General features: G+C 51.4%; 1 protein-coding gene across 2 annotated transcripts in view; it reads right to left on the bottom strand.

Annotated features, from left to right (window-relative positions):
* Positions 1-12610, bottom strand: part of SLCO3A1 (solute carrier organic anion transporter family member 3A1) — a 300851-nt gene that overhangs the window by 38809 nt on the left and 249432 nt on the right. For both annotated transcript variants that reach the window (XR_009355285.1, XM_059180067.1), the window contains exons 6-7: positions 7815-8013; positions 5496-5634 (exon numbers count right to left, since the gene is read on the bottom strand). Coding sequence is in view for 1 of the 2 variants with exons in the window: in XM_059180067.1 (XP_059036050.1) it covers positions 5496-5634; positions 7815-8013 (338 nt within the window). In the remaining variant the exon portion in view is untranslated. The remainder of the gene's footprint in view (positions 1-5495; positions 5635-7814; positions 8014-12610) is intronic.

Below are 12610 nucleotides of genomic sequence, written 5' to 3'. Positions count from 1 at the left end.
ATCACAATCTGTATATTGTTTTAGAATATGCTCTTTTCACTTAATAGCTCAGCTGTTGCCCACGGGTGTTCCTTTGTACACAAATTCTATCACTACACTACGTCTCATCTCCTCGTAAACACGAGCTCCTACCTTTCCAGCTCTCTGCCTCTAGTGCCTAGTCCAGGGCCTGAGATATATAGTGGATGTTCAGAATGACAACGCCCTAGTTGGGACTGATTTCAGAAATGGTCACGTCTTCTGACAAGCCACGGCTTGAATGAATATAGACTTTTGAATCAGTTCTGGGAAACAGGGTCAAGCTCTACGAGAGAGCTTGCAAACTCCAAACCTCTGAGGGCAAGACAGGAGGAAGAGAAGAAAACTGGTCCAGGTGTAAGGGGTGGCCAGAGGCAGAGACTTTGGCTAAGGGGGACCGGATGTTAGCTAAGGGGGGGATCGGATGTCTTGTCGTAGGCTTGACCATTTCTGAGCTCCAGCTAACTGCTGCCCTGTGAGGGTGCCGGGTCGGGTCCTGTCTCATCCAACTTGTACAGAGAGGCCAGGAAGCCCAGTTTGTGTATGAAACACACAGACAGCTTAAACTGTGGTTCAGACCCCAATAAGCCCACGTCCGGGGCAGAGAGGGGCTGTGAGCAATCAGTTTGCTTCTTCTGTAATAGGCTCATATGGCCCTTCGAGTCACCAACGTGGTTTCTCCGGGGCTTGGCCACAGAAAGGTGGGAAGGAACAAGACATCAAAGGCTAGATGCTCAGGGTCAGCTCAGACACTGCTTCTAGAAGGAATCCATCCCTTCTCCTGGAGCAGCGGTTCTCAATGGTGGGGGATTTGGCTCCCAAGAAGAACCTATGGAAATATCTGGAGATACAGGTCGTTTCACAAAAGAGCAGGGGTTGCCGCTGGCATTGGATGGGAAGAGCCCTGGGATATTACCGAGTGTCCCGCAGTCCCCCACAACGATGCGGCCACAAATGTCCGCAGTGCCAAGGAGGAGACACTCCGGAGAGGACCAGAGGTTCTCAACTCTGTTATGTACAAAAACGCATGGCAGGGGAGAGCTTTAAAAATTCCTGGTGCCTGGGGCGCCTGAGTGGCTCTATGGGTTGAGCCTCTGCCTTCGGCTCAGGTCATGGTTTCAGGGTCCTGGGATCAAGCCCCGAATCGGGGTCTCTGCTCAGTGGGGAGCCTGCTTCCCCCCCCCCCTCTCTCAGCCTGCTTGTGAGCTCTCTCTGTCAAATAAATAAATAAAATCTTAAAAAAAAAAAAAAAAAAATCCTGGTGCCTGGATCCTACCCCATAGTAAAGAAATCAGTTTCTAAGGATGAGGCTCAGGACTCAGATTTCAAAAGTTCTCAAGCAATCCTAACAGGCAAGCAGGACTCTGAGATCCATAAGGAAACAATGAACTTATGCAAGCTTCCATCACGGGCCCCCCAGCCCTCCCCAGAACCAGCTCAGGGCTCCGCTCAGACAGGGGCTAGACACATATCCGTTGCCTGCATGGGGAGACAGACATTGGTCTATCATTAGTCCCAGGCACATGCAGCGCCGGGCTTGGACTAACTTTCAACGTTCTATTGGTGGCTGATTATAAGTCTGTCTTTCTTTCTTCTTTTTCTTCTTTTGTTTCACTCCATTATTCAGTACATCAAAAGGCTACAACTTCCAGCAGTCAGTCAGCGGCATACCAACACGCTTTCCACCGGAATAATTACATCTGAGAGTGAAAGGTACAGAAACAATCTGGACAATAAATTCATGCCAAAGGAAGCTTACAAAATTAACTCGCAATCTTTTTTGTCACCCCTCCTGGTCATATGCAATAAGAAGAATTAGAAATTGCATATTAAACGCAGTCCTGGAAACTGCCATTGCTCTCACTCAAGGAGAGAGGAAACGAGGAAATGAGAAAACAAAACCCAAACCAGGGCAGCAAGGCAAGTCTACCAGGAAACTACTAGCCCTAACCAGATTCCCCTGCAAACAGAATTATTCGATTGGTGACTCACTCACATTTAATCGAGTTATGGGCGATCTTCACGGGTTTGGACGGAAGCTGTGAGTGGGAGAGGGACGAACAGGGAGCTTTAGTACTGAAAACTGCACCAGCCAACCTACCAGCCTGCCAACTGCTGTTCAAGGGAGGGGTCAGCGGGGGGATGGAAGGAGGGGGCCTCCAGCCAGGGGTTCAGGAAGCCTGGGGCCTTTATCCAGAGCCAAGGCTGGCACTGGAAAAGCAAGGGTCCACAAGAGAACCCCATCCCTGGATGCGGGAGTAAACAACCTGTTTGACTGGGGGTCGGAGGGTCAGTCCTTGCCAGACGGAGCAGGTGCGGGAGAACTCTGCAAGATAGGGTGCCAATGTCACCCTGGAGGGGGGGAGGGGCGGGGAGGAGGCTTCTGAGCTGCAAGGAAAGAACGAATCGTGCAGTCTGTGATCGGAGGGGCTTAACAGAGGACTCTCCTTGCTAAAAGGAGCAGCATGTGCCAAGGCCCGGAGGCAAGGGAGAGCTGGGTGTGTGCAGGGGGGGGACCCCCCAGAAGGCCAGCACAGCACGTCATCCTTCAACCAGTGGGAGCAGTGGGGAGGTTGAGGCTGGAGAGACAGCAGGGCCCGTCTGTGAAAGCCAGCTGGGGGTCCTGACTTTGGAGCATGCACAAAGAGGTTTTTTTCGAGGAGGAGAAAGGTGAGAATCCCGACAGGTAAGTCACCGAGTCAGAGGAAGGCACTGAGGCTGGTTTGGGACAGACGGGACAGACCTGCGTGTCAAGGCCAGCGCCATCACTTCCTGCATGACCTGCGGGGAGGGACTAGTCTGTACTCAGAGCAAAAATCACACCTCCACCCTCGGGCTGCTGTGAGGATGGGTGAGATACGACACACGGGGCTGGGGCAGAGGGGAGGGCAGATGACCGAGTGGCTGCCGTCACACCTGGAGAGCCAGAGGATGCCAGCAGGTGGCGGAGGGAATGAGGGAAGGGGACGGAGAAAGCCCTCCGCCCGCGGAAAAGCTTTTGTGGGAGCTCAAAGAAGGGAGGTAGGAACGAAGGCGGGAGTAGATGCACCAGCAACAGAACCCACCATTTGGCATTTCCTCAAAATACTGTAGCAGAGATCGAGAAGACTGAAATTGCTTTTTGCTCATTTTTGGACGGCGGCCTGAGATTTCTTGGACTCTAGGCCAAGCTGTCATGGGCCGTGAGTGACAGGTGGAGGAAGGCCTGCCGCCTGGCCCACGCGGGCTCTGGGAAAAAGTTCGCTGCTGCGGTGAGCTCTACAGTTACGGGTGTTTTGAAGGCTAGACTGTCACTAGGGCCCCTTTCTAGGATACACACGGCTCTGCGTCCCCAAATCCCTCATTCATCCCAAGATCTGCCTATGTGGGGGAGAAATGTGAGTCTCCCCTAGCCTGGGGCCCGGAGCTGTCCCAATCTCTGACTTGTAATCACAGGGAAAGAACCTCTCTGCTTTGCGGACAACGCGAGGCCTCCAGTAATGAGAAGGAAAGGCAGGTGTCTGGTGAAGAAAGGCTATGTCCAGAGGGAAGCAGAGAATCTCACTCTCCAATAATTGCATTCCACAGCTTGCTGTTTCAGCAGCTGGAAGCAGTCAAGGGCTTGGTTAGGCTCTCATTCAATAAGACTCTTCTTGCACATACAGAATCAAGGGGAATGCAATTTTTAAGACAATTTTTTTTTTTTTTTGAATGCTCTGGAATAGAGACTTGTTTGGTCTCAGAACACTAGCCTATTTAATTCTTGAAACCGGACAATAACCAAAACTGATTTATATGACTTTCTGGATATTAAAATGTTAATAAAATTGTTTTCATGAAAACGAATCGCTTGTATTTTATTTTAACCATTCGTGAGGCCTCATCCCCTTCTCTAAAATTCATTTCCACTCACATAAAGAAATTGCTTTATCATCTGATTTAAAAAAAAAAATCAGTTTCTCTCCCCACTGTGCTCCCCCCTCCATGGTGATTTATTTTCTCTATTAAAAAATGTTAATAACTGGCCAGGAATCTAAATGTTAAAAGCAAAGAAAAAGGAAATCTTTGGAGATGAAAATAAGTGATCGATTTTTCTTCTTTCAGAGAAATTGCTGGCCCCAAAAGATGCAGAACATGGAGAGAAGAAACAAGTCATCACAACTCTAAACGCCTTTAAAGCAGACACTCATCCCTCTTCTTCTCATCTTTCTTTCTCTTCAGCTAGACATTCCTGGACATTTCTAGAGCACGTCTGGATGCCAGCCCTCGCTGGGGAAGCTCACAGATCAGAGCAGTTGGCAAATACTTTTAGCAGATCACAGCAATGAAATGAGAGAGCAGCCTCCGGTGGAGACAGGTGCCGAGAACCACAGAGGCAAGAACACCAAAGATAAAGAAGGGAGGGGATGGCTTCACAGAGAAGGCAGAATTCAAGGACGGTTTGACAGGTGACAGGAGCTGTCTGAATGGAGAGGGGTGAAGAGACACCGGTTGTGTTGGGGAAACTGAATACCACAAACCAAACGGAAGTAAAGCTGCGGAGAGTGAATGAGGACAGACGTGTGCTGAAGACACAAAGCCAGAGCAGCGCCTAGATCTTACCCTGTAGGTGACACGCACGAGAAGGGGTCCTCTGCGGTGTTAAGTCATTTTGGCTGCAGTACAGAATATGGACCAGAAGGGGGCCACCCTGAGCTGGGAGGCTAGTTAGGTAACTCTATAGGCTCTGGTCCAAGCAGGCGACCAGCAGGGCGTGCGCCTGGGCAGTGGGGATGTGGATGCAGAAGACAGGTCGGTATGAGACACCCCCGGAAGGTGGCAACAGCGGGACTGGAGGACCAGTCCCTTAAGTGTCAGGTTTGCACGCAGAGCACGTGAAAAACTGCTGGCTGATAGCCAACTGGACAATTCGTGCTGAGAAGAAAAACCAACAAACAAAATGCAAAACCCCCAAAACCCAAAAAGCAAAGCAAAACAAACTTTGGTGGGGGATGGAAAAAGGCGGGAGGTATCCAGCTGACAATAAAAAGGCGAAGGAAAGGGAGTAAGGAAGAGGTTAAATTACTGTCAGTCTCAGGCTTGGAAGAAGTCTTCTCTGATAAACGGTTTTCTAGCCTTTCTTTACATACTTCTGTTGATGGGGAGCTCATTACCTGTTGGGTCAGGCTGTTTCACTGATACCCTCGGTGAGCACCTTGAACCATAATCTTTTTTCCTCTGGCTCTCTATGCACAGCTGCCTTTGAAGTTTTTACTTTCGGTGGCTCCACGACACTTTCTGGAAACCTATTTGATTTAGCAGGAAGGTCTGAAGGACCTGTGTGTCCTTCCATCCTGCCGACGGAGGGTCCTCCACCAGAGTGCGGAGGGGTCTGGGAAAAAGTCATAGCGCAGGCACGCAACGGAATGTGCCCACTGCTGCCGCTGACCCTGGGTTTTAAGTTACTCTGGCCGCCTGCGTCCCCGGCCCCATCCATCCCGTCAGAAAATCACCAATACCGTGCTGTTGCAGCCAGCAAAGCAGGCAGACAGGTAGGTGACGCCATCGGCCCCGCACACTGGCGTGAAGGAATCGGTTTGGCATTCACAGTTTTTATTGCAGGGTGAGTAGGGGTCCAGGGCCGAGCCAGGGGCTGAGCTGGAAAAGAGAGGAAACATGGCACGCATCAGAGGAAGGGCAAGTCCTGTTGGCTCTCCCCAGTGACAGCCTTCCAAGCCCGACACCCCTTTCTTCGCCCCCTCCAACCTCACCCCTCCCTGTCCTGCGAGAACCAGCCCAGCACCACCGCTGAGAGCTGTGCACAAGGGTGCTGGAAATGGAAGAAGCCTCTTCTTTATCATTTGCACAGTGTGCTCTCCGGGCTGGAGCCAGCCCACACTCGGCTGGGGACCACCTCCTCTGTGTCGCCACTCATGACTTCTGCAGCCTCAGCCCGTTGCCCCTTCCCTGACCCAACACCACCACGGGGCACAGCCAGACACTGCCTTCTCCCCATCCCGGGCCCGTCCTCATCTCTGTCCGATCCCTCCTCCCAGCAGGCAGCAAGCCTCGTGATGCTTAACACACCACTACCACGAGCTGGGTTCAATAACTCTCGTCTGTTTGATTGATTCAACTCCCTGAGACAAATAACACAAGTTATTTTAAATTTCCTTTTGTGCCATTAAAGGCACAATTACCTAAAGCAAGCGAGCTGCAAAGGGAGGATGGAGTGGGTGTCTTGAGCTCCGTAAGAGAGAAGCGTCTCTTTCCAGCACCAGTATTTTCAGCTGCGCCTCCTAGGGCTCGGAGCGCTTCAGAGTAAGGACGACGATGGCGATATGTGCCAACTGATGTGCCAGGCACTGTCCCTGGTACTGTGTAGATCATTGTACTAGTTCTCAATGTGACCTCGTGGGGCTGACAGAGAAGGAAACTGAGGCAGAGCCAAGCTGAGTCGCCTGCTCCAGTATATCCAGCTTGTACATGGGGAAGCGGGGGTGGGGAGGGAAGGTTGGAGCTCTACCAATTGGGGCAGAGTTGGCAGTTGGATTGGAGGCTTTTTTTTTTCTTTTTTAATGAAGAAGAACTTCATTATCGTAAGACCCCGTGCTTTGAACCACTATAAGTTTACTACTTGAGAGCTGGCACAGAAGGCTGGCGGTCTTTCTCTCCAAATGCTGTTATTTATGGCAGGCACACACCAGAAGGTGCCGCATTGGGGAGAGGGAGGAACGGGGGCTGGGCTGGGGGGCCTGAGAGGCCATGGCGGTGGTAAAGGGGACAGAGGGGCAGTGTCTGTGCGTGACTCTCCAGACAACGCCCCCACCTGTGTTCTCCCACTCAGCCTGCTTGACCTTGTTGGAGGGGCAGAGAAGCCCGGCTCTCCTCTATCTTCTGGATACAGGACTATAGAAGAAAGCCTGACAGCCTGCCTGGAGGAGGAGACTGGTATCCTGCAGGTTGACTCTGCTGCAGCCTTGATGCTCCAGACTGATCTCCACGCAGCTTCAGAGTCTCACACAGAAAGGGGGGGGGGGGGCTGTGGATGTTGGGCACGAAAGCACTCTCCATGGTTCCTTCTGGGGCCGTTCTGACTGGGGCAATTTTGACTCTAGGCCAAAGTCTTGGGCTAGTGACTACGAAAAACTGTCCCATAAGAACCAACTTCCTTCCCTTCTTCCTCTTTTCTCCTTTTATTCCCTACTCCCTTCTCCCTCCCATACTTAACAATACCTACTCTGGGGAGACCTTATAATTACTATGGGAGCCCGATGGCCGCTTCTGATCATTTCTGGAATGGCTGAAATCTATTCTGTCTTTCACTTCAGGCTGAATTTTAAGGGGCACCCGGGTGGCTCAGCTCGGTGAATGTCCCACTCTTGATTTCACCTCAGGGCTGTGAGACCGAGCCCCGTAACGGGCCCAGTGCTGGGTATGGAGCCTGCTTAAGATTTTCTCTCCCTCTGCTCCTTCCCCCACTTCTTTCTCTCTCCCCTCATCTCAAAAAAAAAAAAAAAAAGCTGAATTTTAAAATAAAATTCATCTGTATTATCTATCTTCAATCGTTCTTAAAATCAAAATGCCAAAAATGGCAACAGGAGTACTGTTGGGAGTGTCTCCCCCGTGCACTCCCGCTGAGCGGAATGGTCTGAGCTCTCCACCCAAAAGGTCCATTCCGGACCCCTCAACCCTGGGAGGAAGATACAGAAGCATCTCTGAACCCTCCACTCGTGGCCACCCCTCGGGACACAGCTGGCTCCGCTCCCCTACCACGGAGAAAGAGCCCAGGCATCCCTGGGCAGGCAGGGGAAGAAGGGGGCATTCCCAGGACTTACGTGTTTCCATAGGGAACAGTAACCCCAGCCACGGGGCCCGTGTCGCAGCCCAGGAAGAGGAAGGAGACGTAGCAAGCTGTGGACACCAGGTTGACGAGCATGGCCATCCGAATGGCCCCGAGGGCAGAAAGACTGAGCTTCTTCACCAGGAGACCACCCAAGAAGATCCCCAGGCAGGCACAGGGGATCGCAGTCATCCCTGGGAGAGAAACAGAGGGGTGGGAACCGTTAGCAGAGGACGCAGGGCGCGTCCCAACAAACCATTGGGTGCCAGGTGCGGGACGGGGTGGGGGCGCTGAGCCCTGCACAGGCCAAATTCCCAGTGACCCCCACTGCCATGTTGCCTCCTCCAGGCTGCCTCTAAGATTCCATGAGGGGCCTTATTTCTGCCCTCCGGGAACCCTCAGAAAACTGGGGGAGACGGACGTGAAAAGAGTCAGTGATGGGGAGTCCAAGGACATCCACCGATCTTCCAAAGGAAGGCATCCTCAACAGGAAAGACCACAAGACAAAGACAGATGGACCAGGGACACGCACATGCTTCCCAGGGGCGTAACGATGACGGCGCACTCACGTGCTTTCTGCATTTTTGAGGGGAGGTAGGGATGGGGACTCAAGATCATTTGTGGACTTTCTCCCCTTTCCTCATTAGCTGAGGAGGGCTTCTGGGAAGGGTCTGGCGGCTGTTTGAACAAAAATCCCAGGACTCAGCAGCCTGTGGAAACGGCATTTTAACCCGCTCCCAGACCTCTCGGGAAGGAGCATCCTTCCAATCAATATGTTTTGTAGCTCTTGGTGAGTCATTGGCATAAAATTTTTCCCCTCTTATAAACAGAGCTATCTGCAAGGCAGCAGGGACCGTAGACTTGTTATTTCTGATTCTCAGAGACTGAAGGGATTTTAGAAGGACCAAATGATCCTGGGGTTCCAACCTCCCGTTTGGCTTTGCTCTGCCCTGATTTGCTTCATCTAAAACTCAGCTTTAAATTACGGTGTGTCATTTATCCACTGTGTGGACGGTGCACGGCCAGTTTCCCAGTCTAGGCTGTGTCCCCTCCTTGCCAATCAGCAGACCTCGAGGTCAATCAGCTACATCAACCAGCTGGCATGTGCTAAGGGCATGCAAATTAATTTTAATATTAGGGGAAGAAAGACATAATCAAGAAGCCTGAGCTCTGCAAGAAAACAGCACAAGTCAAATTTAAATGAAACACAGGATATCTCTGTATTATCTGATGCTCTTGGAATACCTATGCTTGGTTTTCTCTGGTTTTGATACAGAAATGACCTTCATGGGGTGCCTGGGTGGCTCAGTTGTTAAGCATCTGCCTTCGGCTCAGGTGGTGATCCCAGAGTCCCTGCTCGGTGGGGAGCCTGCTTCTCCCTCTCCCATTCCCCCTGCTTGTGTTCCCTCTCTGTCAAATAAATAAAACCTTTAAGAAAAAAAAGAAAGAAAGAAAGAAAGAAAAAAGGAAAAAAGAAAAAGAAATGAGCTTCATGATCTAGCCCCCACATGGTTCCTTCTGCTCACCCCTGGCCCAGTGTGCCCCCTCTCTCTCCCTGGGACAGGCCAAACCCATACAGACCCCCAGGCTTTGCACCTGCTGGTCCTTCTCCTGAGACATTCTTAAAGAATTTTTTTTGGAAGATTTTTATTTATTTATTTGACAGAGAGAGAGATCACAAGTAGGCAGAGAGGCAGGCAGAGGTGGGGGGGGGGGAAGCAGGCTCCCCACTGAGCAGAGAGCCCGATGCGGGACTCGATCCCAGGACCCTGAGATCACGACCTGAGCCAAAGGCAGAGGCTTAACCCACTGAGCCACCCAGGCACCCTCTCCTGGGACATTCTTGTTCTGAGTCTCTCCTTGGCTGGCCCCATACCCCCTTCAGAAAAGCCTTCCCAGACCACACCAACTAGAGTGACCCTATACTCCACTCAGGGGCTCCCTATCAGTCCTCACCCCGTTTTATTATCTTCAAGGCTCTCCCCCTCTATCTGAAGCTGCCTTATTCATTTTTGGTCTTGGTTCTTGTTCACTATCTCCCTCCTGAAATGCAGCTTCCCCCAGCGCAATCTTTAAAAGAATCTTTACCATACTTTAGGCCGGCACGGTTCCCCGTGCCTAGCACAGAGTGGGTTCTCAAGGCTTCTTTTTGGGATGGGTAAGTGGTAAGCAGGCTGCATGCACACCGGTGAGGACGTGCCCACGCCCAGAGAACAGACCTGTGCTTTGTTTCATTTCCTAGCGGAGACCATGGGGAGCGTCACCTGGTGAGGATGGTAACTATGGCAATAACAGTCTTTCAGCACCTTTTTTCCCAACCCGTCATCCGGCTGCTCTCTTCCTCCCTGATGCGTGTGCAGCCTTGGCATTCAGTTATCAGAACTTCCGTGAAACTCCACATTCCTCATTACGCTAAACCTATGCAGATTGGGCCCTTTTTATCTTTGCGCATAAATCCATGCCATCAGCGCCTTAATCATCTGTGCTGCTCTTCTCCAGACTCTGCCCCATTTGCCGATGGCTTCCAGGGTGGCCCAGAGCCCCACGCTGATGCCCCCGAGAGACTGCGTGGGCCCCAGGCTCTGGGTCCAGGAGCTGAGGACTTTCCGAGTCAAGCCTTGCCTGGTGCTCCCAGTGTCCGTCCGTCTCTGTCCCCTGAATGCCCAGCGCCAGCCCCGGCTGCAGCCGGCTGTGCAGGGTCCATGCTGATTAGAGTGAGGACTCGAGCAGGGCACCGGGAGAGGCTGTGCATGCATGCGCGTATGCTACCTGCGTGGCCTGTCGGACAGACAGACTGACAGATGGCTCAGCAGGTGGCCTCTGCACTGCTGGAGAAGGTCCTCCCCTGCCACGCACTCTGATGGAGAGAGTCACGGAGAAAGAAACAGGTGCAGGACGGCGAGATTGTTTTTTTGACCTTCTGCCCTGAAGGCTATTGATTGGTTTGTCGATAGAAACTGTTCTGAGATAGAACCCAAGCCCGACGCCGAAGTAACCGTGCAATTGTAGCAAGAATGTGAGAATGGCAGCTCAGAAATGAGAGGAAACGGAGCAGCTCGGGCTGCTGGAGGGCAAAACCAGAGACACCCCAGGTACAACCAAGAAGTTATGACTTTAATTATAAAGAGACCCGCTTTACCCTCTCTCTTCCAGACAGGTATGAGATGGCTGCCTGCATTTTGCTAATACTTCTTGGAAGTGACACTTGACCAAAAAAAAAAAAAAAAAAAAAAAAAAAAAGAGGATGGTAAATCTTTATTAGCAAAAAAAAGAGAAAAATTAGGCTTGCACAAGCCTCGCAGTTCTCAAAGAGACACTATGACCCAGCTGCTTCATCGTGGTAGGCTTTTAGGTTTCTTTTAGTTTTTTTTTTTTTTTTTTTTTAGTTGAGATACATTATGTCCTGGGAAGTGCACACAGCTTAAGCGAACAGCCAATGAATCCTTGCATCTGTATACACCCCTCGAACCATCACTCAGATCAAGCTCAGAATATTTCCAGCAGCTCAGGAAGGCTCCCTGGCTGCTGCACCTCCCCCTACCCCTCCCGGAAGGATAGTTCCCATTATCATGGCCTCTATCACTTTAATGAACTTTTCCCTCTTTAAACTCATATAAATATGTCCTCTTTCATGCCTGATGTCTTTTAACTCAGTCAGGTTCATCCACACGGAGGCAGGTACGAAAATGCCTACTTTCTCAGGCTGTGTGGCAGCACCGTGCAAACATTCTATCATTTATCTACCCATTCTCCTGTTGACAGACATCTGGGTGGCATCCAATTGGGGTTTTAGTGCCCTGGGATGCTCTGAAAACAGTTAACGTGCAGATCTAAAGCAGTGGACTTGAGCATTCATTTCTGTTGGGTATACGCCCACAAGTGGGACACATAGATCCCAGCAGAAAAACAGGCTTGTTCAGAGGCACTGCCCGAGAGCCATCCAGAGTGATCACACCACCTGCTACGCATGAGAATTCCAGTTGCTCCACAGCCTCACCAACACTTGGTACTATCAGTAGGGTGGACGCATAGCAGTAGCTCAGTGTGGTCTTCATGTGTGTTTTCCTGATGACTCCTGATGGGTTAGCACCTTTAAATTTGCTAATGGGCTGTGAGGTGAAGAAACAAGCAGTGTTGAAGGAGACCTTTGCTCTCAGCAGACAATCTGACCCCGTACTTTCCAGAGAAGGTCATTCATGGGGCCAGAGCTCTCTCTCCATGCAGGGCCGTACCGGCGGTAGTCTCAATGGCCAGACTCATGCCTCTCTCCTTCTCTGCACTGGTAGAACCCATGAGCTCTTCTGCCGAGGGCTGTCCATCCACATGCCTCTCTTTCCTGCAAATCCCCTTTTGCTGGCTCCTTTCCTTCCGCTTAGCAAACTGCTCATGTTCCCTAGCAACGCACCATCTTCTCCACTCCCCCTCCACGTACACACGGACACACATCTGGTGTGATCCTGCTCCGCTGTTCCATGGCTGAGCTGTGGGACAATGTCCTGAAGCTGCAGGCCACTCCTTCCTTCTTGGGGGCTGCTCTCCACATGAAGCATGGGCTCCTCACGGCCACTTCCTGGACACAGCTCTGGCACAGGCCTGAGGATGTCCTGGTGGTTGTCGCTAATGGTGATGCCACAGCCCTCATTGTGCATGCACACCCACGCAGCTGCCCGCTTCCTCCTTGGAATAAGCTCTCCCTTGACTCCCATGACCTGTGGGCTTCTTTCCGATGCCCCCTCGGACTCCTATGTTTTCTCACGGTTGGGACTTTACTCTTCATTTCCAATTCACTTT

Source organism: Mustela lutreola, chromosome 7 (assembly GCF_030435805.1).
Source record: "Mustela lutreola isolate mMusLut2 chromosome 7, mMusLut2.pri, whole genome shotgun sequence".
Classification (NCBI taxonomy): Eukaryota; Metazoa; Chordata; class Mammalia; order Carnivora; family Mustelidae; genus Mustela; species Mustela lutreola.
Note: the sequence above shows the minus strand (reverse complement) of the source record. Positions and strands in the feature narration are given on the sequence as shown.